Consider the following 27,853-nt stretch of genomic DNA (forward strand, 5'->3'; position numbering starts at 1 on the left):
AGAAAATTTCCCCAACAAAGGATTTCAGAGGCTTCTCTGTTTTTGTTCTCCTGGCCTTTCAGAAGTTCTTTCTCTTCTTTTCCCTGTATATGGACATAAAAGGCTATGCTGCAGAGCCTTACATACAGTTTGGAAATAAATAATGGATGATTGACTAAGCTGGTGACAGACTGTAGCAGCAGCAGCAGCTGTGTATGCTGGAAGCTTGCTGCTGTTTGGGAATTCTGCAGTTGAATTAAGGCAATGAGGGATCTCTTCTGTTCAGAGGGGATTGACACCATTTTCATCACAATAGGAAATAGGTGAAGCTTGTGCTTTGGCAGGAAGGATTTGATGAAACAACTCTCACATAGTCAGCAGTCCTATCAACATGAATGAATGCACAAGAACTGGACTGAGGCCTTATATGCCTTATATACTGCTTTCCAAACTGATACCTGGTTTTCAATATATATTGAAACTTGCTTCCTCATAGCAGCCTTTATAGTTCCATATTATGAAAAGCTCACCTAACAGCATCAATGCTACAGTGGATTCATATCCATCTAGAAGAATCATAGAATGGTTTGGGTTGGAAGGAACCTTAAAGATCACCATGTTCCAACCTACCTGCCATGGGCATGGACAACTTTCACTAGCCAGAATTGCTCAAAGCCCCATCCAGCTTGGCCTTGAACACTTCTAGGGATGTGTTCTCTAGAAGCTTCTCTGGGCAACCTGTTCTTGTGCCTCACCCCTTCTCACCAAAGACAAATGTCTTCTTTATGTCCAATAAATCTACCCTCTTTCATTTTGAAGCCATCCCTCCATGTCATAACACTACCTGCCCCTGTTAAAAGTCTCTCTCCAGCTCTCTTCTAGCCTCCTTTAGGTACTGAAAGGCTACAATAAGGTCCCCCCCTCCAAGCCTTCTTTTCTCCAGGCTGAACAACCCCAACTCCCTCAGCCTGTCTTCATAGGAAAGATTCTCCAGCCCTTCAATGTCCCACTAGAGCCCAAGTGCCCAGCTTCCTCAACTGTCTCAGGAGCCTTTCCAATTTCCTTACAGCAATATCCTGAAATGCAGATAATCTGTTCCATGTGCCTGTAAATTAATTGTCTTATGTGCAGGCAGAAACAATGGTATCTGGAGGAAGGCTGGGACAGCTCACAGATATGTAAGATCCAGTATTTTTCACAATATTTACCATTTCCCCCACATCTTCCAGCCAAGAATAGGACTCCAAAAAGACATTTTTCTTCAGGTAACCTGTGAACAGGAAATTATGGTTTAGTGAGTCACAGATCCTAAAATATCCTATGAAGCATGTGACGTCTGCATAATACTACTATTAATAATAATTAAGCAATGTAAGTGTATGCTTTGGAACATGCTAAGGAAAGCTCAGTGCAGAGGAGGAGAGACAGGCACACTCAGGCAGTTTTGGATACTCACAGCACCTGGGGGCATCCAGATAGACAGGTACACCCCATCTATTACAGAATGGGAGAGATAAGCATGTTCTGCTTCTGTGGTCAGAAAATCCCTCACCATTGGGCTAAAGACAGGCACAATAGCTAATACTGACCAATACCATGACCTCATCCCATGGCACACAGGCAATGACTGCAAACTGGCTTAATTTTATCTGAATGTACGTATGCTTTATTTCACAGTTCAGTGCATCAATATAATATATAAACTTACATTTCCTGATGCTTTCAGGTTCCTGTCGTGTTTTCAAGCTGAATATCACTAAAGGTGTTGACCTCTGGCAAGCCTATATGAGGAGCCTAGTGGGCCTGAGACAGCTGAAATCTAGATCTGAATATCACGTCATATGTTAAATGAAATGTGAGGTACCTCTCAAGCATAAATCTTGTCTGACTTGGAAAGGTGACAGCTTCTCATGTTTTCCTCCAACCACCACATTCCTCTTGAAAAGCAAACAAACAAACAAAAGCAGTCTCTTATGCTGTGGTCAGTGTGGTGACCCCTATGTCTGGTGTGATGTTTCCTAAATATTTTAGTACAGCCAACACTACCTCTCTCCAGGAAGAAGGATCTGGTGGACTAAACTGGACTTTGCCAGTCATCCTGCACATCTTATGGCAGGTTTGAATTCTCTGGCTGAGAGATCCAGCTCTCAGCTGAGGGATATTCTTTGCTATCAACAAAAGATCTAAGATGGCAAATAACAGCAATCATTCAGACATTTCTGTTGTGGTATGTTTTGGGATTTACAAGGTTGTGGTATTCATCCTCATAGGCACCAGCAATGTCAGGAAGAGAGTTTGGACATTTCTGGAAGAACTACAAGGTAGTTCTTCCAGAAACTTCTTCCAAGTTTCTGTAAGAACTACAAATGGAAAACTCATTTGGGTGCTTAAGCAACATTTGGGACTAAGCCACAGTTTGGTATGTTCAGTATAGTTCATAATGCGAGGACCACCCAGTTTTATCACTATTTTGTGACCATTTCTGACCAGATCTGTACCCATAATGCCAGTGGCCACTGCTAAACTCTTTTGTAAGAAAACTTATACTTTTCATGGCTTGTTTCAGATCACTGTTGATCAGTAACCAAAGGAAGAAATCGCAAAGATCCCTTAAGCAGAGGGGGTGGGAAGGAGAAAAAGTCACATATGTCTCAGTGCCATGTAACTCCATGGGCTCAGGCAAATGCTGAAAAAGGGAAGCAACTACTCCCAATGTCACTTTGCTACATCACCCTCCAAGAAAACATCTCCTTCTTCGATAGCTTCTGCAGCAGCTCAGATTTCAGCAATTAATCCTTTGTGGCAATCTCCTTTCCTCTGGCAAAGTCAGCGTTCCAGCACAAGAGATATATGTTTTCCCTGTGAATTCTCCCAAGCAGCAATCAATAATGGTACAATGAAACCTCTGAAATTACTTAAACTTACTTTGTGTAATATGACTAGCAGACAGATTAAAACAATATCCCAACAGGAATTTTCCTTCCTTAATATTTATGTTCCACACATCAATTCCACTCTAGCTACTGTGACTAATATCCACCACCGCCACACCCGCCCCCCAGGATTTCCTGATTTTAGATCACATGTACTTGGAGCAAGATTTGTACGTAATTTATCTCACTCTTGGCTTGAGGTTCCTGAAGATGCTGAGCATCCATTTTCATAAAGTAAGATTTCTTGAAGATGTAGCTAGTAGGGCACCTGGAAATGAAAGCACTTGAAATCATGTAATCACTGTTGAATACCTTAGCTGTAATTTCTCTTGTGAAAGCATTTTGAAAATTGTACTTCTATCACAATCAGCGTGATGCTATTTGCTTCTCCTTGTGCCTCTGACTTTTGGATTCAAGTGAGTGAATGTCCCACACTGTGACCACAACCTCAACAAGGTCCAGAAACTAACCAGCAGGGACTAACATTACCAGTGCATAAAGCACAACTCAGTGGCCCTGCTAACAAGGAATTATTAATGCAGAACTGCATTAATACCTTTACATGGAGCTATGCCACACAGCTATCCCAGTTTGCCCAGCACTGCAACACCACATGCCACCACAGTAGGCTGTACATATCCCAAAGAGAAACTCAAGTCTCCATTTTAAAATGTTCTCATGGTTGCAGAGAGAAGCTTGAACACATTGCACCACAGCTGCAGCCTTACCATGTAAGAGTTGCATGGGTGATGAAAAGATGCATCCCAATATATTATTGAGAAAAAAAATTCACTGTGGTTTTTTTCATCTATCCTCTAGATTTTAAGCATGTGGTAAGACCTACAAAATATCTTGGCACAACAATGCACGCAAATACATCCAACTATTCTAATATTCAATGCAGACATGGTATTAGGCCTAACAAAACAATTGTTGGTGCCTCATGCTCCACACAGTTTTTTTGCTGTTGGTCTGCAGCAGGAGAGTCACTCCCCACTGATACCCCCAAACCAGGAGATGTTGTAGGCATCAGTGAGCATCAACCCATTTTTCAGCAGCACATAGGAAAATCTGTTTCAGGAAAATCAAAGTCCCTGAGTTACTGATGCCAGGGCAGTTACTGGCCCTTGGGTTCTGCTGCCCTGATGCAGAGCACACAGGAGATTTCATGGTCTGGCACTTTTGCTCAGTGATACAGAGTATACACACCGAAAAACTTCAAGGGACCATGAACAAGTGTTGATGGTGGATGGCCACTGGTGGGATCTGGGAGAGGAGATGGAGCCGGGAAACTGGGATGAGGAGGGGAATGGAGGAGGTGGAATCCCAGGCTGTCGGCAGAGAGGCGATACCCTCAGAGGCAGGAGAGCAAGGCACAGGGGACCAGAAGGGACCCGACTGTGGGGGCTGGAGTGAGCTCAGGCGCAGGGAGGGCAGGACGGCGGGCGGAGGTCTGTGGGGTCAGCCAGTCCGGGGAGCTGAGTGTCCCGGCGTACGCTCGCCCCTTGCCGGGCCGGCGCGGTGAGCGGTGAGCGGAGCCGGCGCATCCCCACTCCCGGGACTCGCCCCCGCCGCCCCGCGCCGCGCTGGGCGGGGGTCGCAGCGGAGCCGGCGGCCGCGGGGCGGGCGATGGGCACGGCCCCACCGGCGGTGCCCAGCCGCGGGCGGCGGCGGCGGGCAGCGCCGAGCCGGGCGAGCTCATCGGACGGGCGCTGGATTTCAAGAGCGAAGGGGCGCAGTGCTACAAGGACAAGAAATTCCGGGAGGCCATCGGCAAGTACCACCGCGCCCTGCTGGAGCTGAAGGCGCTGCTGCTGCTGCTGAGCCAGGAGCCGGCCGGGCAGCGCCCTCCCGCCGCCTCCGCCGCGGCGGGGCTGAGCGAGGAGCAGCGGCAGGCGGTGGAGGCCATCGAGGTCGATTGCTACAACAGCCTGGCAGGTCAGCGGGGCCGCGGGCGGGGGGCGGCGGGTCCCCACCTGCGCCGCGCACACCTCCCTCCCCCTCCGCAGAGCAGCGCTTCTCTCGCCGCATCTCCTTCCCTTCCGCTGGCTTCCATTTTCGCGTTCGCGCTCCCGCTGGGCACAGCCGTGTTGCTCCGGGCAGCGCTGGGGAGGAGGTGCACGGCCGCTCCTGGCGCTCGGGCTCTCCCGCGACCCCCAGCCCTTTTCCCGGGCGGCTCCATCCGCCCCCGATAAATCAGTGCCCTCCTCCCCCGGGAGACAGGTGGCAGGGCGGCAGTGCGTGCGTGGGGCGCTCCGGCTGACAGATATCGTGGATCGCGAAATGGCCAAGATTGCCTGCTGCGCTGTACCCTCAGCCCGCGATGTCCTTCAGTCCCTTCGCCACAGCTCCGGCTCTGGAGCCTGTAAATTAATGGTATTACAGAGAGACGGACTCCTACCAAATTTGATGTAAGGAAGGGGAAGGGTTTGGGCGCAACTGCAGTACCTCCACATAGTTCTACCAGATATAAAAATAATTTTTTGGCTTCTTAGCACTGAAAGTTGAAAGCCAGTACAGTCCTGGCTTTTCACTAGCTCCCAGTCATCACTGTGGCCAGTAGACATTTGATCGTGCCTCCCTTTGCTCCTTGCCATCTGTTTAGAAGTACTGCAGGAAGATGGAGAGGAGTGGTGGGGGGTTTAACTACTTTGTAGTCTGATTCTGAAGTCCTTACAGAAACAGAACTCCTGTTGACTTCAAGAAGCTTTATCCAAACAAGTGCAGGATCAGATGTTATTTTTGGTCCCCAGCAGCACATGTTTTTTTTCGTTTCAAACCTGAAAGCACCTCTACAACAAAAACTTGTGCCTAGGTACATACAGGGAAGAGAGCATTCATAACTTGGACAAGACACACAAAATAACAGCATTAAAAAGCTCTGCTGTTTTCCAGAAGATTGAAGGGTCACTCATCACCCTTTATATCCTTGGGGTTAAAAAATGGCGCAAATCAGGACATGAGCTTTTGGCTTTCTAGACAGAGTTGGTTAGCTTTGTTTCCTGTTCTCTAGTGCTGGAAAAGATGCAGTGTAAAGTGAATGGTTTGAAACACCAAGCCAGCATCCTCTCATCATAATGCATGCCAATCTCTTACATTCAACATGCCTTTTGGGATGTAATGGGGAGCACGATTTAGCTCCTTTTCATCATGTTTCCAAATACTCTTCCTTTGAAAGCCTATTGAAATCTCGTAGGTGGAGAGGCAAGTGAGATTTGAGAGCGATACCATAATTGCACAGATGTAATTTTGTCTCTCTACAAATTTCTGTTCACAGGTTTATTAAAATCCATTGATTGTATTTGGCAAGGATCATCTAGATTGGCAGGGTTACACAAAGAGCCCGTAATACTCTGAACAATATAGCTTGGTGAATTCCTGGGCTTGAAAAAGGGCTCACAGGCACTGTCTCTGTTAGATACAAATGAGACGTGGTAGGTAGACAGTAAATGAAGTGGGAGAGAGAAATGGAATTTGCTTCTGAGGCACATTCTGCCAGTACACAAGTTCCACTTGCTAGAAATGTCTTGACTCCTGCTGATGGAGTTGTCCTATGTCATTATCATTGTCCAGCTCACTTTTTTACAGTTTCATGTTTGTGAATTTTTGTCACTGTTGGTTGTATTTGATCTTGTCAGCAGTAGCAATTGGTGTGAGAAACATTCTCCATCTTTATCCTAGATATGAACAGATTTTTCCCTAAATTTAGCCAGTATGAACACAGGAGGAGGTGAGTATAATTAACCCTGGACTTACAAGCAGTACTTTTCCTGGGATAACCTCACAGCAGGTCAAGCTGTCATTTTGCACAGGCGGTTGTCACATGTTTTCAGTAGATGGCATGCACAGAGCAGAGAACAGCATTTGTCTCAGAAATGCATAGCTTTTTGTGTGTCTGCTGAGCTATCTGCAAGCAATTTTAAAGAAATTCTCTGCATGCTGGAGAGGGGAGCATGCTGTTAAACTGGAATTGCAGTGTTTTTATTCCTAGCCCAGTCACAGAGCTCCCACTCTAGCAGGAGGGTCAGTGAATTCATGTTGAAAGAGAAGGGAAGAGAGGAAAGGGAGTTTCCCCAGAAATGTAACAATAATTATATATTTCTAATAGCAGCTTCAAGACGTGCAGCAGTGAAACTTCATTTTCTAAGTGTGATGCAGCAGAAGACACCAGTTTCCTTACACTGTGGGCTCTAGCAGAGGCACCAGCATGTACTGTTACAGCTGAAATCAGTGTTACTTGACATGGGGAGAAGAGGAGATGCAGGGAGTTTTGCTTCTGAGCACTGCTGGCTGCCTAGAGCTGTTTCTAAAATAAATAAATGTGCATAGTGCAGAAAGCATAACAGCAGTACATGTTAACTCTGGAGAAGGCAGCTTTTCACCTAGCTCTGAAGTATAGCCGACAGCATTACCAGCTGTCATCTGAGCGTCCTTATTATCAAGTTCTTTTAGCACCTCCGCTGACTCTCTAAGCCTGGCATTTGAGAAGCCCACCTTGCTTTTGCACTGTCGTTTTTCATGTGGGCACCACACATCCACCTGTCAGAGATGCTTTGCATCACAGCTACAGATGCACACACACATTGACTTGTTTAGATGCAGCATGAGAGTTAGAGGAAAGCATCAACTATAGGTAAATATACACATAGGTGAGAAATAAACCTAGAGGGGATTTTGTGTGATCTCATGGGTAAAGGCTGGGGTTGTTAGTTTGGTTTTTTTTTAAATCTGACCAATTGCATGAGTAGGCACATGTGGGCAAATACTAAACGGTTTTCAGTGCCTCTCATTGCCTGCTGAAGGTAAATTTAGGCAGAGATGTGCACACAGATTCTTGTTTAGGTCCACTTGTTTTGTAGAGCACCTTCAACAGGCAATTCTTCTATGAGATGGGGTGGCCAGCTCACATATTTATTAAAAGCCCCACAATATTTGGTGTGTTTTCCAGGGTCTGCTGCTGTAGAGCTGCGTGGCACATCCACCGCCTAAACTAATTAGCCCATTTCAAAGGATCCCAGATCTGCTGGTCTTAAGTTCTTGTGATTTTTTTAAAATTACTGTTTTAAATCAGCCAAGGATTTTCAGAACTTGCCATTGGCAGAGTTGCTCATGTTTCTTTCACTAAGCTGCTAGCTGGGCTTCATTTTAAGCTCCAAGAGTTTGCCTTAAAGGGACTGCCCTTCACAACTGTGCTGCTGCATTCTTGCATGGGCCTGCCAATACCCCATCATTTTACCACAAGTCATTCTGATGAATGTCACCAGAGGCAAGAGCAGCAGCATGGCCAAGGCTCCCAGAAATTGCTAGGGTAGGCAAAGACAAAAGCCTACCAGCAGCGGAGAGCGTTGCGGAATGAATGCAGGGTTGTAAAGCAAACAGTCCTTTCTTTATGACTCACTGGCCGTCTCTGACCTTGAGGAAGTCATTTGACCTCTTTTTGCCTCTCTCAGCCCTGTTGAAAAATAAAGAACAAGGACCACAGTCTCATCTTTATGGTGCATTCAGCTGAGTTTTCTACAAGCTAGTGGTTTATGTTCTTTTAAAAAACAGATAGATGTACAAAGAATGCTTGTGGAAAAGTGAACTGGCCAAATACACCTCAGGTCTTGATCTCCTTTCCGCTCATACAGCATATCTGATCTAGAAGAAGCTCAAATGCTTTACGTACTGCATGCACATGGGGGTCATTTATCAACTACAAATGCAACCATTAAATGCAATGATTATTTTATGCCACCATTACTGCCTAAAAGTTTACAGGATTAAAAGCACTATGTCTACTCTGCAGAGAGAAAGAAGTCCTAGTCATTCCAAAGCATCAAAATGCTAAGGGTAAGCATAGTTCTAAGCTTTTCTGGTGAGGGAATGTTGCAGTGTGATAAGCAAACCTCTGCTGATTTTCCTAAGCATTCAGAAATTCTAGAGCTAATTCTGGCAGGAGAAACGGAACCAGAGAGAGATCTGGGGATGACGAGTGGCACTGGGGGATCTGGTTGCTAATCCTCCCTCTCTCTGCAAACCAGCTGTATTATCTTCACCAAATCTTTTGTAAACTTCAGTGGATCCATCTGCATTTTTGACCTCCTAGGAGTACTGTAAAGCTGTTAATTACATGAATGTAAAATAGATGTATAGTGTTTATATTCCCATTCAGGTACCTGTAGTTTACTACAGGAGTCTTGGCAGAAAAGCACAAATGCCTGGACAGTGTATTAAAAATTTAGCTCTCCTAGATACATCTCAGTCTGGAAAATGATGTTTGGCGTCTTACACTGGCAGAAAATTTGCACTGGTACCATTCCAATGGCTATGTGAAGGTCATAGTGACAGTCCCACAGAACATGACACGTCCAGCAGCACAGGAACCTTCTAGCATCCTCAAGTTGGGGTGTAGGTACTACTTCCAATTACCATCAGTTGCGTGGTCTTCTGTGAGTAGTTCCAGTGAGAAATCCAAATACAAATACTTATAATACGTAATCCAAGTAAAAATGTAACTAAGCTCGAGAAAAGCTGGTAAAACTTTCCACTGACCACCCACTAGGAGACGTCAAAAGGAGTTTCTGCTAAAAGCCCATCCAAGTATATAGCCGTTAGCAAGTACAGACTCTACCAGGACACATGGTGCTGTGGGTGTTAAAGCAGTCTTGGATTGTTGCTTGATGTGATTTTTTTTTAAATGTACTGCATCAACAAAAACACCCTCTACAAGCATGCCATACAGTGGGAAAGAGGGGCAGCAGCAAACAGAGCAGCAGGATGTGGTCTGCATTTTCACTTTTTGGCAGCGGGTGTTTCCTGACACTCTTGTTTTAGGTACATCTGACCAGCCTGAAATGCTTGGAAACTCCTTGTTTTACAGGACTGATGCAATTACTGCTCCAGGGAGGGGCAACTGCAGCAGAGAATAAACACCAATGACTGTGTGTGGTTTTTTAGTGATAGGCCCAAACTCTGACATGTATTTAAGAAAGATGTAGAATTTAAAGCTATTGTCATGAATTGCTCTTTAGAAATACTCAGTATTCACCTATTCCTTTTTATTTAGGATAACAAAGATCTCCCCTGTTCACAGAGTTTATTGTGCATTGAAAGGGTGGTCTGGAAATACATGCAGATGCTGGGGGGGCATGAGGGAGGGAAGAGAAAGGATAGCAAGCTGCCACCAACCTTGGTTTAAGTGATACATGTCTGAGACCATCTCTTGCTAAAGCAGAAGATGTGTTTTTCTCCCTATATGTCACTATTCATTCCAAGCCTTTTCAAAACTTAAGGCTCTGTGGGTTGCAGGCTTTTTTGCAGCCACTTCTACCACAAGTTTAATTCCCTTTGCATGAGGAGAAGCCTATCTCAGCTGACCTTGTCAGCATTTGCCTGAAACAGAGAAGGTATATATCCCCTGACCAGACTGTCCAGAGGAGCTGCAGTCTTGATGACCTGAGATATCCCTCAAAGTTTAGCTACGGCTTGCTATGGGAGATGAAGCAGGAGATACTGAAAATCACAAAGCTCTCCAAGAACAGAGTGGTTAATTTGTTTACCTAAGATTACTGCTTGTTTTCCACCATGAGAAAGCTGCTGTTTTCTGAGTTCTGTAGTATCACATCTTTCCAGCTTTACTCCATCCTCTTCTGAAGTGTTGTCCAACAGTTTCCTTCAGCAGGAGTTATGCAATGAGTCACAGCCTCTTACACCTCCACAGGTTTCCATCAGTGCTGTGCTGAAGATGGTTCCGCTGCTTCAGTAAAACCTGGTGTTAAAGCTGGGTCCCAGTCAATTGGCAAATATACCCATGAGCTCCATAGTTACCACCTTTTCTGTGAGCTGGGCCACTTCTGAATGGTTCAGCAGGTGGAACATCCTTCTCTTCTTGCTGTTCACTTGGGCTTAGGCCCAGAAATGTCTAACCCAGCTCCAGGCCTCTTTCTCCAGCCTTTCTCTTAGAACTGCTTATCAGTTCAGCAGCACATCCCAAGTTCCTTGTCACTGTCCTCTGGCATTGCAACAGATATTCCAAGAATGGAGGATCATCAGGAGTTCGCACATTAGGATTTTAGGAAGGTAAAGGAGCTGCTGTGAGGAAAGGAACAACAAAAGTAAACCGTGTAAATAAAAGGGAAGGTCTAAATGTTGCCAGCTTCTTGACATTGTGTTGTGTCTCAGAAAGTAACATACAAAGGAGTGTGGAATAGAAGAAACAAAATGAAGAAAGGGAGAAAATACTTAATAAACTTTTGAGAAAAATTACTGGCTATTTATTTGTTCTCTTGCTTCATCGATGAGAAATTGATAGAGAAGGAAGACAACTGCTATTAATTCTGGTTTCAGCTTACTCAGATGACCACACCAGTGACTAATATTGAGGGTTAAAAATGCTTTGAAAAAAAGTCAGAATTAACTATCATTAACTAGAAAGATGTTACTAATGGCTGCTAAGGAATCTCTCTCCTTTTGTTCATTTCTGCACTGCATCTTGGATGGGAAACAGTAGGCTCAGGACATTGATGGATGAATGCAGGTAAATCTTGTGGTGGCATGGAGTGCTACTATTCTGTTCTCTCTAACAAAAATTGTAGAGTCAGTGCAGTTTGTGGAAGCTTTGCTGGAATTGCTGAACATAAATCCAGCTGGGGCACACTTACTTGAGTGAAGGTGAGAGGTGGTAGTAGTGGTTTTCTACACTTGCCTAGGCAGCTGAAAATGGTAACCATTGAATGTGAGGCTGGAGCAGAAAAACCCATCTCAGGATAGCCATTTGGAGTTTAGGACACTGCCAGAAACAGCACTAAGACAGTTCATGGAAATGGTTTAGGCACAGTCATTTTTTTTCTCTGATAAACTATGGCAAAAGTGGCAGCTGGGAGCAGTGGTCTTTGGTTGTCAAAGCTTGACATGCCAGAAGTCAGCTATTACTATGCATAGGCAATAACTGATCTTAACTTCAAAATCTGCTCCATTTTCCCCACTTCCCAAAATTCTTGACACACCATTGCCTTGAGGCTCATAGGCTGGATAGCACCATCTGCTTCTTTGTCTTTGTCCCGTGTACCCAGTTCTCCCATTATACATCTCAGCACAGAAGGCGGGGCTGCTTGCACAGTCCGTGCCTGTACCCTTTGAATTCCTTTACTTGCTGTCCCAGTTGCAACACAGCTATGTCAGACTTTTTGACCAGCCACACAAAGCTTTGTTCCTTCCCAGACACCCCCCATCTCTGTTATGCCAGTGAGGTCCTCTTATCCCCTCGATGGGTGATGTGACATTTATAAGAAGCCAGTCAGTTGATGCTGATCACCTGTTTTTGTGTGACTTTCTACAAAAGACTGTATGTGTGCAAGCATGAGACTCTATTCCCTATCTTTACATGATGTGTCACTCACCTTGATAAAATTATCAACTCTTCCAATCAGGGACATGAATTCTAACACATGCTTATCCTGTGTGGCCGTGACCACAACTCTGTCCATCACAGTAGCACATACTTAACTTGAAAGCCTTAGGCAGTGTAAGTCACCATCACTGAATAGTTCTGCAATAGTTTCCCACCAGAAGTGTGGGGGGGAAAAGCAATCCCATGCTGTTTGCACCTTTAGTAGTTGTGGATGTTTTCCAGAAAAACATAATTGCCTGACAAGTCCTGTGTCTCAAGGTCCTGATTATGGTGATATCTCAGTCCTTTTCACTCACATGTACCATCAACAAGGCAGGAACTGCAACCCTGTACATGTCCTTGGGTGCAGAAAACAACCATCCCTACATTGCTACATAAGCTTTTCAGGACCTAGGACACGGATTGTTGCTTGCAAGGCTACAGCATTTTTCCTTCTCCAGCACATCTGTGTTTCACAGATCAAATCTCTGCCCTACTAAAGCAACTACTTTTATAGCCACTGCTCAGTATTCCCTTTCTTTCTTCAGTGGGAGCACTGCCCACTGCATTTACTTGCTGCCAGTTTAGGGGGCTGTCATGTAGATTGTTCTGCATCAATGGCAGCAGCAACTGCTTTCATATCAGAGTGGCAGACAGCAAAACTCTGATAATCTGGCTGTCGATCCAGTTGCCTGGGAGCTGCTGGAAAGAAACAGCTGGGTCAGGAAGCAAAGAGCCACCAAACTAGTGTTCCTCAAATTTTGATTCCAAAGCTCCTTTGATGCCCTGATTACAATTGTCAGTTTCCACGCCCCTGGCGTTGTTCTGGCCTGGCCACATTAGAGACATCTGACAGAAAGCTCATTTCCTACCTGATGAAACTTAGATGAGTTACCCTGAGTATAAGTGACCTTATTCTTGCTATAAGTCACCTTATTCAGTAAAGCAAGAGCGTTCAGGGCTCTCTTGGTAGAACCCAGTCAGTCAATGGTGAAAATTTGCTACCCATCTGATGTATTTGTAAAGTTTAGCCTAATATGTAAAGACTGCTTTCAGATCAGGTCGGTTGGATGCTGCTTATCTTCAGCCTTTTCCAGTTTGAAAGACTCCACTCCAGACAGCAAAGCTGTTTACTGCTACCTGAAGCAGAAGGAGACAAGAATACAAAACAAGCAGTGGGGTATCCTTTGCCCCACACATTTCCTAGTGTATGGGAGAGGAAATTTACTCCTGGAAGTAAATTAAAAGCTGAGGACATGTCTGGGACTTGAAAATTTGTGTCAGACCTTTAATGCTTCCTTTGTCTATTCCTGGACCAATGTGACTAACAAACATCTACCCCCAGTGTGTTGTGTTATCCCTGCAGTCACCATGAAATCCAGAAATGTACTGTGATATGAAAAGCATCTTTATGATACAAAGGACAATCTAAGAATCTTTCAACCAGCTGCAGGGAAGAAGCTGTGAGAATTCACATTCCTCTGCTCACTCCTGCTTCCAGAGAGGAAGAGGGCAGAAAGATTTTATTTCGTCCACACTTTCAGAGAATAAATCCAAGCAAACAGGAGCTGCCCAGGGAGAACATCACACCACCCAGCTGATCATAAAGAAGCAGAACTGCAAGATCAGCTGAAAGAATGAGAGAAGGAGTGTCTTACGGTGCTTTGGAAAACCATCCTAAGTCAGCCCTAGCTGTTGTTCTGCAAAGGCACCTTTTTTGCTGTCTAGTGATTCAAAAAGGATCAAATCAGAATCTCTGTACCATACCTGAAGCAATCATTCTTTCATCAAACAATGTGGTGGAAAGTTAAGCCTCAACTCCTTTAGTCACCATATATTTTTAATACTTTAATATTTTAATACAAACATAATTCAAATCCTAGATTACTGTCCTCTTAAATGCTTTGCAACGATTAATTGCTTAAGACACAGTAGCATGTTCATGTTGCAAGGAAACCAGAGCAGTGTAAGATCCTCACCTATACTGGAAGTACAAAGCAAATGGATCGACTTTCCTTTTTACATTCCCTAACCACTGTGATGGAGCTCAAACTGAGGCAGCTCATGGGGTGTGGTGGTAAATTAAATTAATAGATGAATACAAAATAATTTTTAAGCCCCAAGTCTGATTAACTTGGGAGTAAAGTGCCAGAAGGTATCATGGAGTTAAAGAACCTAATAAGGTTAGAAAAGAAGGCTTAGACATATAGCTAATCAGAACATTCACTGCCCTATTAAATAGGATAAAAATTGAAAAGCAAATATTACATTTTCATGCTTGAGAACCACTGCTAACTGGTTTGAATTTTTGAATAAACTTCTCTAAGATTTTAATTTCCCTATCTACGGCCATGTCACATAAGTGACTCAGTCATTCTTTGATCATCTGGTGTATTCACATCCTTTTCCTCTTCGTTTTTTTCCAACTCGAGCTTAAAAATTTTAGCAAAATTAGTTTTAAATTTTGTATCACCAAATTCTATTGCAAATAAATTTACTTCTGTGTACCAGGTCATGTAGTTCTTTATATATGACATTGTCATCCTCATCCCTTTTGACAGTATTTTTGAACTTGACAGTCAGTAGATCACTCTAACTTTGGCATAGGGCTATTAATAAAACACTAAACAAGCACTAAACAAGCTCCTGAAATAATTCTGAAATTATTCCTGAGATATTCTACTAGTGATCTCTTTTCAGACCAGTAACCTCGTCAGCAGAACCCATTCACTACATAATTGTTACATTGTATCTTCTGCTTCCTTAGATTAATCCAAAAGGCACAGTCAAGACAGAGAATTGTATTGATTCAGTACAATGATTTTGGTGTTCCTGGTGCCTGAACACAGCTGCTACTGGAGTGGAAGTCACCCCCAATCAGAGGTGCACTCCTGCCTCATTCTTCCACAGCCAGCAATTATTACATAGATATGCTTTATGAAGGCTTTGGGAGTGATCAGAGGTTTTTACCTGAAGCACTTTGCCACAGCATATATTAAAGAGCAAACATCTTATTAGAGAACTGGCTTATGCTTTTGCATAGTTCAAACCCTGATTTTTTCAAGCAAATAATATTCTGAATCATCCCTCTGGTCTTTAGTTTATTCGTTTTCAGTCTGATTTCCAAAGGAAATGAGTCATAAGTACATATGTTTTCTGCTGTCTGCCTGTCAGTCCCCTCTCAGTAACTTTCAAACCTGTTGGCCAGCTCAATTTGATAGGAAGAGAGATGTATCAATGATACTAAACTAATATGGTATAAATGGAAGATAGGGAAGAAGCAGGGACACTAGAGGCTCAGCTGCATGACAGGGTGATGCTTAAACTGCCTCTACGTGGCCTCTCAAAGCTCAGGCAGGTGACAGCCTGGCACAGGCAGGGTTAGTTCGCTGTTGCTGACAAATCACTCTTCTCATTAAGTTTGTTTAATGCATTTTTAAGGCAAATAAGGTTGAGAACTTTGTTTTATACCTCTCTTCAGTTAGAAAACAGTTAACTTTTGATTTGCCTCTTTGATTCTGTCAGTTGTTTTCTCCATCCCTCCCACAAAGCATAAAGATTTCTCTCTGTTTCAAAACATCATTAAAATGGAAAAGCTTTAGGCTACACTGGATCTGGATAAAACATATGAATGAGTAATTAATTTAATGAAGGAAATATTCCTCCTCATTTGACATCTCCATCTTGCCAGATGAATCTTTTCAGCTAGGGAGAGTTCAAGGAAAATCCAAAATCATTTAGTCCCAATCAATTTTACCTGCCCTCCACTCCTCAGCAGACTCTATGGTCAGCTCTTTCATGTGTTCTGGGAGGTGAACCGTGAGGCACCACAGGGCACAGCACACAGATGTTATCCAGCCACGTCATCATGCCTTGTTCATGGTACAGCATAAAGTGCTAGCTTTCATCCCAAACTGAGCGTGCTGCAGTAAGCCAGGCTTGAGGCCATCATGGCATGCCCAACTGTCTGTGACTTCATTGGAAAGCCTTCATGCTGTTCCAGCTGCATTTCACAGTAGTGCTGTCAGTTGTTTGACCTACTATGAGAAAAGGATGCATTTCTCTTCAGCAGAGAGAGCAGCTTGAAATCCCTCATGTCCTCCAAAGTGCTTCCCTATTTACAGAAGGCCCTTTTTGTCTCATATGGGTTTTGAAAAAATACCATAATTCCACTAAGACTTTAATTTCAGTGTTTAATGTGTTACAGTAAGAATTATAAATATTTGATAGCAGTTGTTGGAGTTGATTGCTGCTGAACACCAGACATTTACTAGATGGTTGTCTGCTGTTGCTGATCTTTGGTAAAATTCTGTGTACTTTTTCCTTGTGAAAACAAGTCAAGAGACAAGATTCCTTCAGTGGGTGTCAATAGCAACAGGAGGCCAGAGGAGGAAAGCGTACAGTGTAGAGAAGGTGCCACAGTGAGAAAGTAAAGCAACACAAGGTGAGCAAAAGCAAATAGCACCAAAGAGGCAGTGGAATAAATAGCAACTGGAACAGATCTGAAGGCCAAGCATGTCTAGTTGACTGGACTAGACTGGATTAGATGAGCACTGATTCTAAAAGATAAAGACAGGTCAAAGATTACTAGACAGTCATAGAGGAGGAAACCTCTAGGGTGTTTAACCTGGCAGATCAACAATAACAGCCTTGGCAAAAACAAACAGAAGGAACTTCCATCTCTTCTAATGTGGCTGCAGTAGGAGCTATTATAGAATAGAATTTATTTATAGAATTTATATAATTATATAATTTAGAATTTATAGAATCAAAATGTCGTGGTAGTTAAAACCTGACTGAATCTCTTGCTCTGTCAGTGCTTTGATAGGACTTTGCTCCTACCTCTCCTGGCTGAGAAAAATGAAGGTGCAATATGAAGATCATCTCCATGTGAAGCTCTTTTATTTTGGTAAAATAAAGATTTGCTGGTACATAACTAGAGGCAGATTTTGGCTTCAGATAGTTCTTGTTTGCTTAAAATCTACATTTTAACTACTGCTTTAATATTACCACTGCCAAGATTTTTCAGTAAGCCTCTGGTGTTGATTTGAAGGACTAGTAACTACAGGAAGTGGTAGGCCAAAATACTCTTACAAAACAGAAGCTATGGGGATCAGATGAAAAGTTGGCTGAAATTCCTTGCTTCTCAAAGCCTTGGCTCTTTGAAGGAAAACTGCAGTATTACATCACTGAATTTGTGACAAAAAGGAAGCAAAAAGCACCACAGACTTATCTTAAAGTAGCTTAAGAATCATCATACAGAAATAATGAACACTTTTAAATAGGCTCTTCAAGCCTACACAAGTATGAGATTGTGGAATATAATCACATGGCAAAGGCTAGCAGTCATGCCAGCTGTTCTTAGATGCTTACCTGTCCCAGTGTCTGGCCAGGATGTTGCTCTGACATCCTCCAACAGGACCTTCTGATAGCAATTAGAACTAAATGGCAGCTGTCAAGGGCAACCCGGGATGTTCATGCTCTGAGTGTTCAGGACAATCAAGAATGGGACTGACGAGCTGTCAAGAGTCTTCTATCCGTACCCATGGGTGGTACAAGCATACAGATAAGACATATCTCAAGTAACATTTGCTTAACCTGTTCTTAAGTATTTGCAAAGCTATGAACCTTCACAATTTTCCCAAGCAGTCTCTTTCAAAGGTTTACTCTTTTCACTGCTATAGAGCTTTTCCTAGCTGAAATGCAAGCCCTTTTCTTATTTTCTGAGTACAAGGAGAACAGATAATTTCCTGGCTATAACCTTCTTTGCATTTGAGTTGCTTTTTTTCTTTTTATGTGGATGAATAGGGTTAGCCTCTCTTCCCTCACTGTCTTGGTGAGGCCCTGTCCTCTCTGGACCACTTGCTATTGTCAGGATCCTCCTGTGGATTTTCAGAATTGCTTTCCAATTACCTGTTCCTCTGCTTGACTTACACAGTTGGGTCTTTTCCTGCATATCTGTAGGACCTTTAACTTGCTGCTATCGAATTGCATCCTGTTTTTGTTAGAACCAATTTGTGGGGATCCTTTGGAATTCTGCCCCTACCTTCCAACAGATACTAGCTTCTCACATCTAGAAGTTATCTGCAAATTGACAAGACAGCCTGCAGTCTGTCATTTAGGTCTGTATTGACAATACCAAATGCCGTGGGGCCTAGGACACATCAGTGCAAACTGCTTAATGTTGCCTTTCATTTTGTTAACAGAATTAAGTCTATTCATTTAGACTATGCTCCTTCAACTTGCTTAAGAAAGTGTACTAAAATTTGTCATTTGACTAGTGTAAAAGCCAAGATGTCTACTGTTTTTCCTTGATCTTCAAGAGTGATCATCCTATCACAGATTGAAGTTAACTGATCTGTTCTGACAGCTCATATTAGTCCTAAGGTAGGCTGCCAGCCACAAAAACCCTGACACACAGACTCAGCAGCTCCTTTGAGAACTTCTAAATACCTTTTAATGTGTACCATAGTGGAAGCACCAGCATACTTCAGTCACTGCTACTGCCTGTCTCTCTCCTAGAAAAGCTAATTGGAATGATGAAGTCAGGATCTTTCTTCTTGAAGGGGTATGAAGGACTTAGGAGCAGCAGAGAACTGAAAGAGACCATGCTATGTATTGGAAGGAAAGCATTGCCAGGATGGCAGGAGGGGGAGGAACAGTTGGTATCTGTTCACAAATTGAGTCAGGTTGAGAAGAAGGGGAAGGCTGTTTGGAAGAGGTGGCTCACTTTGGGCTCTACAAACATTTGTGGATCCACACTTCATTTAGCATTAATCCCTCCCTATGGAGAGAGGCAACCTGTCATACAGTTTGGATTTTAATTTTCCACCCATTTCCCTGCAAGCAGAAACATACGGGTATGTTTAGGCCTTTTTGGTACCTGGAGAGGAGTAAATGAGAGCCACTGGCTGGAAACTTGTACTGTCATTGTGATATTCCCTTTTCATCCCATTAAGGATGTTTGGGAACTAGGAGTCAGCTGATCAGATTATTGCCAGACATTATCAAGCTGTCTATAATTAGCTTTTTATTGGTGAGAAGCCAGAAAATTCTCTTTGTTTGCAAGCTTGGACTATAGAGAAAGAAGAGAAATATTTAATGGAAGAGATTGTTTGGAAACTGCAGATCCTAATTAGTGTCTCAGTCTAGTAGGGAAACTACATGCAGCATTTGTCTGAAAAAAAAAAATAGATATTTTAAGCATCCTCTTTTGAGGAATGCTGGTTTGCATTCTTGAAAGGCACAGCACACATGGAGCTCTGTGGAGATACGGATGCTTTTCTCAGTTCCTCTACTACAGGCTTCTTACATTCACACGTTATATGGCTTCTTTTAGTGCCAATCTATTGAAAATTTAACACAAGTTAAAACATAGGTTAAAGCTTGGGCTGTGCCTTGTACATGTAGCCTGTGCAGTTTATAAACTCAGGATCAATAAATCCAGAGAAATTTGGATAAGCATTCCAGTAGCCAGTTCTTTTTATGTTGTATATTAAAATTACAGTATTTAAGTCCAAGGTGACTTTAAATCTAAAATAACCCTTTACATTTTCAGCATCATCTTGTGAGTCACATGTTACCTGATTTATTTTAGAAGTTAATTATATTCAAATTACTAACACATGACTGACATTTTCAGTCTCATATAGTAATGGTATCCATTTTAATTCTTCCAGTGAACATTGTAAACTCTATGTCCTTTTTGTCAACACCATTTACACAGTCTGCAGCAAACAGAGATTAATGATACATGCCTTAGTGGCATGGTTAGAAGGTTGCTGTCTAATCCAAGACAAATATTTTTAGTTTCCACATCCCCTATCCCCCCCGCTGCCTCCTGTTTGATTTGGGTTTTGTTATTGTTATTATTGTTGTTTTATTCCAATGATTTCTCTTCCCAAGTGCTTAAACTAGAGCTTACCACTACCATGTTTTCTCTTTTCTGAGGGAGACCATCACCAAGCCTTCTGAAATACAGGGCTCTCTTAGTCTGCCCTGTTATTTTGAGCCTTAGAGAGATGTGAGAATAAAGCCTGTTCAATGATATATGAAGGTCTTAATCAAATGTCTGAATAAAACCCTGAAGGAATTATATTAAAGTATCAATCATGTTTCCCAAAGTAGAACCCCAGAGCAAGAATAGGAACCATCTTCCTGCAATTAAATAGATTTTAAGTGAACTGTTGGCTGCTATACCTAAGGTGAGATCATATCCGAAAGTGAAGTATTTTGCAGAGTTTAATTGTGGTTATTTCTGGGAATGACACTGGCAATTTGTGAAATACAGGTTGAGTTTGTAGCGGCTGGAGTACCTAGCACTTGCTAAAGAGGAACAATCCATGTATGATTTTAAATTCTAGTGGTGGAGTTAAGAATAAATACAGTAAAGAGGGAAGATCCACTTCAGGTTTAAGCAGTAATTAGTTTAGCTACTTCTCTCTGCATTGCAAGTAAACAAATCAATACAGGCTGTTTTTTTCCTTCTAAGGGTTGAAAAGAAAGGTCGTTTGGATTCAGACCTTTCTGCACAGGTATCTAAGAGTGGTTCAACCACATGACTTGTCATGAACTCTTGTGCAGGACACCTACTCCTTGCAAGGGCAGCCTGTCAGCAGTGCCAGTTAGTTTCCCTTGGTGATACCCCAGCATAGAAAAAGGTGATGCAGAGCAGGGATGTGACTGTGGTTAAGTGATGTGCTAGAGATGCTCATACACAGCTAGGGAGACTGGTTTGTTCTGTCTGGATTTCACTGCTATAAATGCTCCTCTTGGTGTCCAGGCTGGCTGCACTGTGTACTATGTCCTTAGCACAATGCCCCAAACTCTTAACTTCACATCTCCACCCAGACTTCACCTCCCCAATAGACCTCAGTTCTCACTCATACACTGCTTTCACCAGAAACCCCTTTCTGTGCCTCTGCTCCTCCATCTTTCTGTCATAACTGAAGCAATGCCTCTTAGCTTGGTTTCCACTTTCTGCTCTTTATTCCAGTGACCAGTGAGCCAAAAAGAGGATTTTTATGATCTCTAAGTTTTCAGATCACAACATTTTTCTGGATCAGATTGTGCCCAGGATGGACTGAATATTCAAAGGATTTGGGTACCAGATTCTAAAGCATACCTCTACAGAGTACTATATGCAGTACCATACTGGTTTTATTTTCAGAAGGTTACCAGTTGGTCAGCTCAAGATTACCTTGGGGATAACAGAAGGCACTTGCTTGACACAAAGGATATCTGCCAGATTTCTGTTTGCAAAGCCAAACAAGAGGGCATGAGATGCATTCAAAGAGGCAGTCACCAGAGATCTTTAACAAGGGGAAAATAAGCTATGTTTCCCTAGCCTGTTTTTTCAAAAATTCCTGAACAGTCTTGTCCGACATTTTCCAAAAGCAGATATCAAAGGTGGACATCACATATGGAATATTTTAGGTCATAAACTTAAAAGACCAGCAAAGTTATAAGCAGATGACTCTCAGTGAAAGGCACAAGAAAATCTTAAAAATAGGCAATGCAACCAGCTTACCTGAGTGAAAGTAAACAAAACAGGACTTTGTGATACATGAGTTTGCAATCCAAGGTTTTCCTGTAAGGCAAAGGCATTTTCATCCCAATGTGCTGAGCCCAAGGAACATGCCACCGAGTAGGGATGCTTGCACAGCCCTAATACTGCCTGCGCCGCAATTCAGCCCACTCTCTTAAGTGTTCTGTAACATGGATAGGCCTTGAGCTTTACCTACAGTGGGAATTTAGCCTGTACAAAATGTGTCTGGACAATTGTTCTGGAATGAAAATTTGCCCTTTGGTGAACATTCCGAACTAAGCAAGTCTCTTGATGTTGTTGTTCAAAATGTCCATGTTAAAGCCTGGACATGCTACTCCCAGACTTAGTTTTTAGCTCAGCCAAAATTAGAAGCCAAAAGTTAGGGCCAAACTGAGTTTTTTGCATAACCTGCAGAGGTATTCTCACAGAAGAGGTTTCTGTAGTAAGATGCTAACTGACAGCACTTTCAGTTGAACTTCATTTTGAGGGTTCAGAGAATAGCTACAGAAGTAAGGAAAGCTGAAAAGATAAGGTGGGGTTTTTTTAGTAAGGGATTCCAGATGCCACTTTATACAAGCTAATAAAGAGAAGATGAAGGACTTGATCAGGGTCTCAAAGTACCAACACAACAAGGATACCTAGGCTTTTCAAGGTAACATGTGGCTACCAAATTGAAGCTAAATAAAAATCAGTATAGAAATGTAGTGATGTTTCCTAAACAATGAAAGTCATTAGCCTTAGAAATAAAAAAGCTGTCAAGGATCCCTTCTCACTGGTACCTGTCAAGCCTAGATAATGTCCTGAAAGATACTCTGAAATTCAAAATTATTTCAGCGTGGAATAAAGCAGAATCCAAACCCCTCAACTGCCAGGATTTTATTTACAACTTCCCATCATTGCTCACCACAGCTGTTGGTAAATGTTAAAGTTGTAGATGTATTTTGGCTCTACAGGTGCTTTAATCTTGGTTTTGCTCAACCTTGTGCTGAATAGGGCTATACAAACTAGCTCACTTATCTACTGGTACCAGATCTGTACTGCACCTCTAAAATGGAGCTGGATGACATATATTTGAATCCACTAATTAAAATGTACAAATCTAGGTTTGACATTACTCTTGTGAAGAAAAACAGCCAAATTTTCTATTTCCTTGCTTAAACATCAGCAGACAGTTGGGAAGTGTGATGGACAGGGCCCCTCCTCTGGAGCTAATAGCATTAACCTTCTCCCTGTTCCCAAGGCACATTACACTCAGTAGTTTCAAGATGGCTTTTTTTCGATTTGATTTTTTTTTTACAGCAGATAGGGATTCTTCATCACTACGTGACATACATAGGCTTAAAAGTTAAGAACTACTTATTGCTTAAGCTGACACAATGAATTAGCTGCCAAATTGAGAACGATAACCAAATATGATGGATAACTGTCACATGTTGCTGGAAGCAGGGTAAGCAGCCTTTCTGAGTGGGGGAGATGTAATCACCAGGTGCTGTATTACAATGACAGCAAGACCTGCAGGGAATGGGCAACTGTAGTTTGCCTCTGCAAGTAATGAGCACCCTTCTAATCACCAGAGAGTTACTAGAGCTGGTGCTGTGTAGGATCAAGCCCATTCAGTTTCAAGAAAGCAGGAGGATGATCTGGATAAACTTCTAGATTTGGTTTCTCTGAGTGAGCTCTGTTCCTCAGCGGGATTCACCGGAAGCCTATTATGAAATTAGAAGGAGTGTGAAAAGGTGTTTGATGTGGTAAAGAAACACTCCCAGCCAGAGTTACACGTCTGTTTAGGAAAACAACACATTTTCAAAACAATTTTCCCCTGACTGAATTAGGTAAGAAGTACAAAGATTCCATGTCTCCTCCATTTCTGAAAGCTGAATTACTAACAGCCTCAATATTTTTGTTGGATCACAGTAGATAAGATCATTTCAGGCCACCAAGAACTGGAAGCACGCATGTCTAAATATTTATAAGGGAGATACTCCCTTCAGGTTCATTTCCAACAGCCGCTTCCAACACTGGCTCTCCAAGTGGCCAACTCTTCCAGCAGAACTGCTTCCTGCACATCCATCTGCTCTGTTTGTTCAGATAAACACACGTCTCTCCTGCTGGCCATGTGGTGCTGACTTCTCCCCGCCACGTGCATAGTTAGCGGGAATGCCCTGCAGAAGCTTTACTGTGAGTATGAGTCACAGAAGGAACCCAGCTGGATATCTGGAAATCCATTTGGGTTTATGAAATAGCAGGATGTGGGAGAGTTTTTCTTCTCTTTTCAATGAATACGTGAAGCAAGTACAGTATGGAATTACTGAGTTAATATACGTGAATAGACCACCTGCCATTTTTCCCAGAGTCATTTCTGTGACTCTCACTGGAAATACCAAGTAGCAAATGAACAGAGAAAGTGAAATCCACCCCCTAGCTGCTCTGAAAGGCAGAACGTGAAAAGCTGGCTCAGATTGGCAGTGTGCAGAAAGCTACTGCCACTGCTGTACATGTTACTGGCCAGCAGATAAACAAGGCAATCCTGTTTCTGGGGCAGTGAAGCCAGCAGTAAATTTACACAGCCATCTTTTCAATAGCTTTAAAAAATAAAGAAAAACAAGCCACAGTCATTTCAAGCTCCATTAGAAACAGAGTGAGAAAAATCAATGTGTGACAAATAGGAAGGGACAAACTCTGGATAAGGAAATGCCACTAAGGTTTTAGAAATATATGTGTTTTTTAACTGGCAATCAAATACAAATCAGAATCTTTCAAAATACCTATGCACATAATGGCAGGAGCTATTAGAATATATTGACATTCCATTATTAAAGCAAATGGGACACAGCTCACGTTAGTAATGGCTCTGTCATTAAACAACGTACCTGCAGTGGAACTACTTCTGCAGTCCTTGTTAAATTAGTCTCTAGCGTCAGTCCTCTGGTGGTAGAAGCCTGTTTATGATTGTTCCCAGTAAGCTGTTTAAGTTTTGAAGGTGTACCTTGGGTTAGAAATGTATTTTGACCACATTAAGTGATCGTGGATTTGGACTAATTTAGGTTGGAAGGAATTTTTGGAAGTCATCTAGCCAGCCTCCTTCTCATGAAGTAAAGTGTGATAACAGAAAGGGTTGTGGGGCTTAGTCTAGGGGTATGGGGAAAGGGGATGAAGGAGTGCATCACATTTCTGACCCAGCACCATATCCTCTCAGCTGCAGTTACCATGCAAGAAATGAAGTCTGGCTGTTCACTGGTGACACCTGACCTGTGATGACTTGGATTTTCAGGAGCACTGAGTCTCCTTCTTGCCAGAGACACACTGAGTAACACCACCTGCCATGGGAAATTTCTCCCCATGCCCTGGCACTTGACACTGCCAGCCTCTGAACTGATCCTTGCAGTGGCATTCTGCCTTCCTTCCCCAAATTGTGTCATTCTCGAAGTTGCCTTGGATTGCAGCACTAGATGGGCTTGTGTTGCAGCTCCCTGGAACTGTGACTGCACCATTCCTGTTTTTGCCAGTGTTCCCCAAGCCATTCTTAATGCTCAGGTCACCTGTATGAGGTTTAGCCCACTGGAGTGGGCGCTACAGAAAACCATGAGCACGGCTGTAAAGCGTGCTCAGGGATCTTCTCCTTTCCTCTTTATTTCACTCCTAGTTGTAGGAAACTCACAACGGGCACTTTCTTCAGCTCCTAGACATTTATGCAACAACTGTCCTTCAGCACACAGAACCCTCAGCATGTTGTTTATTTACTGTTTGCCTTTTCCTTTAGGAAGTCGGCAAAGCTCATCTCTGGGAATGAACTTGTGTTGCAATGCTTAGCAGAAAGCAGGTAGCATAGCACATTTGTTCCCTGTACTACAGCTCCAGGTGTGTCTGGTTTGCTGACAGCACATTCCAGCAGGGCAGAACCCCTTGTTGTTTCCTATAGCAAAACGCTGTACAGGATCTCATGGATAAAAGGCAATTACATATTATTTTTAAACCTAAGAGCCTTGGATTAAGCCAAATACGAAATCTGATCCAATTTATCCCCTTTTTCCTTGTCGGATAACTGTTAGTCTGCCTTTTTGTACTTTTCAGAGCTCCAGCACTCAGTCCGGGGCGATTTCACAACAAATGAAGCCAGCCACTGCCACGAGACTGTGTGGCATTCCAGAGCTGTGGAGGGGTGTTTACGTTCTCCCTCTCTCCCCCGGTGTTTCATGTGCCTATGTCTCCCGGGAGTAAACACAATCCCTTTGCTTTGCAATACCAGAAATAGAAGCATTGGTATTTAAATTGCGAACAATCGGGTTTGGCAAACAATCCCTTTCTGAATCACGGGGCTGAGTCATTTCCCTCACCTAAGCCGCTCTCCCGTGCACGTTGCAAGAGCAGGGGAAACTCCAGCACTAATGTTTTCCTGTCTGTCTGTCTGTCTGTCTGCCGTCCTCCCCATGCCCTGCAGCCTGCCTGCTCCAGGCCGAGCTGGTGAATTACGAGCGGGTCAAGGAGTACTGCCTCAAAGTGCTGCAGAAGGAAGGTGAGAACTTCAAGGCGCTCTATCGATCGGGAGTGGCATTTTACCACCTGGGTGACTTCAACAAGGCCCTCTACTACCTGAAAGAAGCAAGATCCCGCCAGCCGACAGGTATGGGGAAGGGAGCAGGGATGTGGCTTTGCACTGAGTGCTTTTGTATTTCTTTCCATGAGATGTCATTTGTCCCTGACTTGATTGCATTGATTTCCACAGGGATGAGCATGCATGACTCACGGTATGTCCTTGCCTGGACTCCCCTTCAAGCACTCGTGGGTAGTGCAGCAAGGTCACAGTGCCCAAAGATTAACTGCTGCCAAGGCTGCAGCATGACCTGGAAGAAGACAGTATTGCTGTAATGCTGAGGTGTGGAGGGGATCCTGCCTCTCTTTTCCTCACTAACTTATTTTTGAAGAAGAAAGCAGGGCAGGGAAAGAGTGTACCCCAACCATTACATCTTCTGACTCTCTGAGAAAAAGCTTTTTCCCCTTAGCAATGCCAGGAGACTATTTGTTATCCTCAGTAGCCTTCTGCCATCTCAATAAAGGGTTAGTATTCTACTTTGATCAAAGAGACAGACATTTACCCACAAAGCATTCATCAGGATGCTTCAGCTTCTGCCATGAAATCAGCCAATTCCTTGTTAAGTATCTGTCATCCATCTGTCAAAACCATACAGTTCATTTGGGGACAGCAATGAAATTATATATCCAAACAACTGAGCCTTGCCAGAGCAACCATCTCCATGCTAACCTGCCCAGCCTCAGAAGGTGGGTGAAAGGCCAGAGATGAGGGTGAGGCAGAGATCATGCTTTCATTTTTCAGAAATCATAGGGAGATAAAACAACACTGTGGTTTTAAATGGAAAGGAATTTCGTAGAACTCAAAATTAAAGAATTTCAAGAAAGTAAAATGGAAGCCATGTGCAAAGAAAATCCTACAGAGCAGCTCTTCATGTGAATCTGAGAGGAGAACTGGATGGGAAAGAGAGGCAAGCCTGGGTCCTGGTGGAGCATGGTGGAACCGATATTCATTGAACTAGAGGAGGGAAGGGAGGCTGTTGGAGCTGGCTGTGCTTGATGTCCTACAGGCACTGGCCCTGCAGGGCTCCTGCAGTGGCTGTGCCCTGGGGGACCATAAGGGAGGGTGTGCTTGGGAGTGTGCTGGGATCTCCTTCCTCTTCCACTTCCCCTAAGGGTGCTTGGTCCCATCTGCTGTGCTTGGCCATGGGCTCCAGGCAGTCTGACAGCACAGCTGTGCACCCCACACTCCCAGAGCAAATGTGTTTCAAAGCTCAGTTTAGCCTATTTTAGTTTACAGTGCCCTTCTGCTTTCAGCCCTTGCCAGAACCAGGAAATGGAGAAGCATATGCAAGAGAAAAGTAGTCAGTGGAAAATAAGTTATCCTAACCTTGAAGTTTTGACTAGATTTAGATGTGAAAAATTTCTTTTAGCTGAAGAGCCTAGCTTCCATTTTTTAAATATGTTTCTGTGCTCCCTTACCACCCCCCTCCTCGT

At 43.2% G+C, this 27,853-nt stretch overlaps 1 protein-coding gene across 1 annotated transcript in view; it reads left to right on the plus strand.

The window, feature by feature from the left end:
* Positions 1-4,161: 4,161 nt before the first annotated feature.
* The window catches only part of TTC9 (tetratricopeptide repeat domain 9), a 28,576-nt gene continuing 4,884 nt past the window's right edge, over positions 4,162-27,853 (plus strand). Inside the window, exons 1-3 of the mRNA XM_041460081.1 lie at positions 4,162-4,363; positions 4,446-4,850; positions 26,268-26,450. Coding sequence (XP_041316015.1) covers positions 4,162-4,363; positions 4,446-4,850; positions 26,268-26,450 — 790 coding nt within the window. The remainder of the gene's footprint in view (positions 4,364-4,445; positions 4,851-26,267; positions 26,451-27,853) is intronic.

Source organism: Pyrgilauda ruficollis, unplaced genomic scaffold (genome assembly GCF_017590135.1).
Source record: "Pyrgilauda ruficollis isolate IOZ18807 unplaced genomic scaffold, ASM1759013v1 scaffold14, whole genome shotgun sequence".
In the NCBI taxonomy this organism is placed as follows: Eukaryota; Metazoa; Chordata; class Aves; order Passeriformes; family Passeridae; genus Pyrgilauda; species Pyrgilauda ruficollis.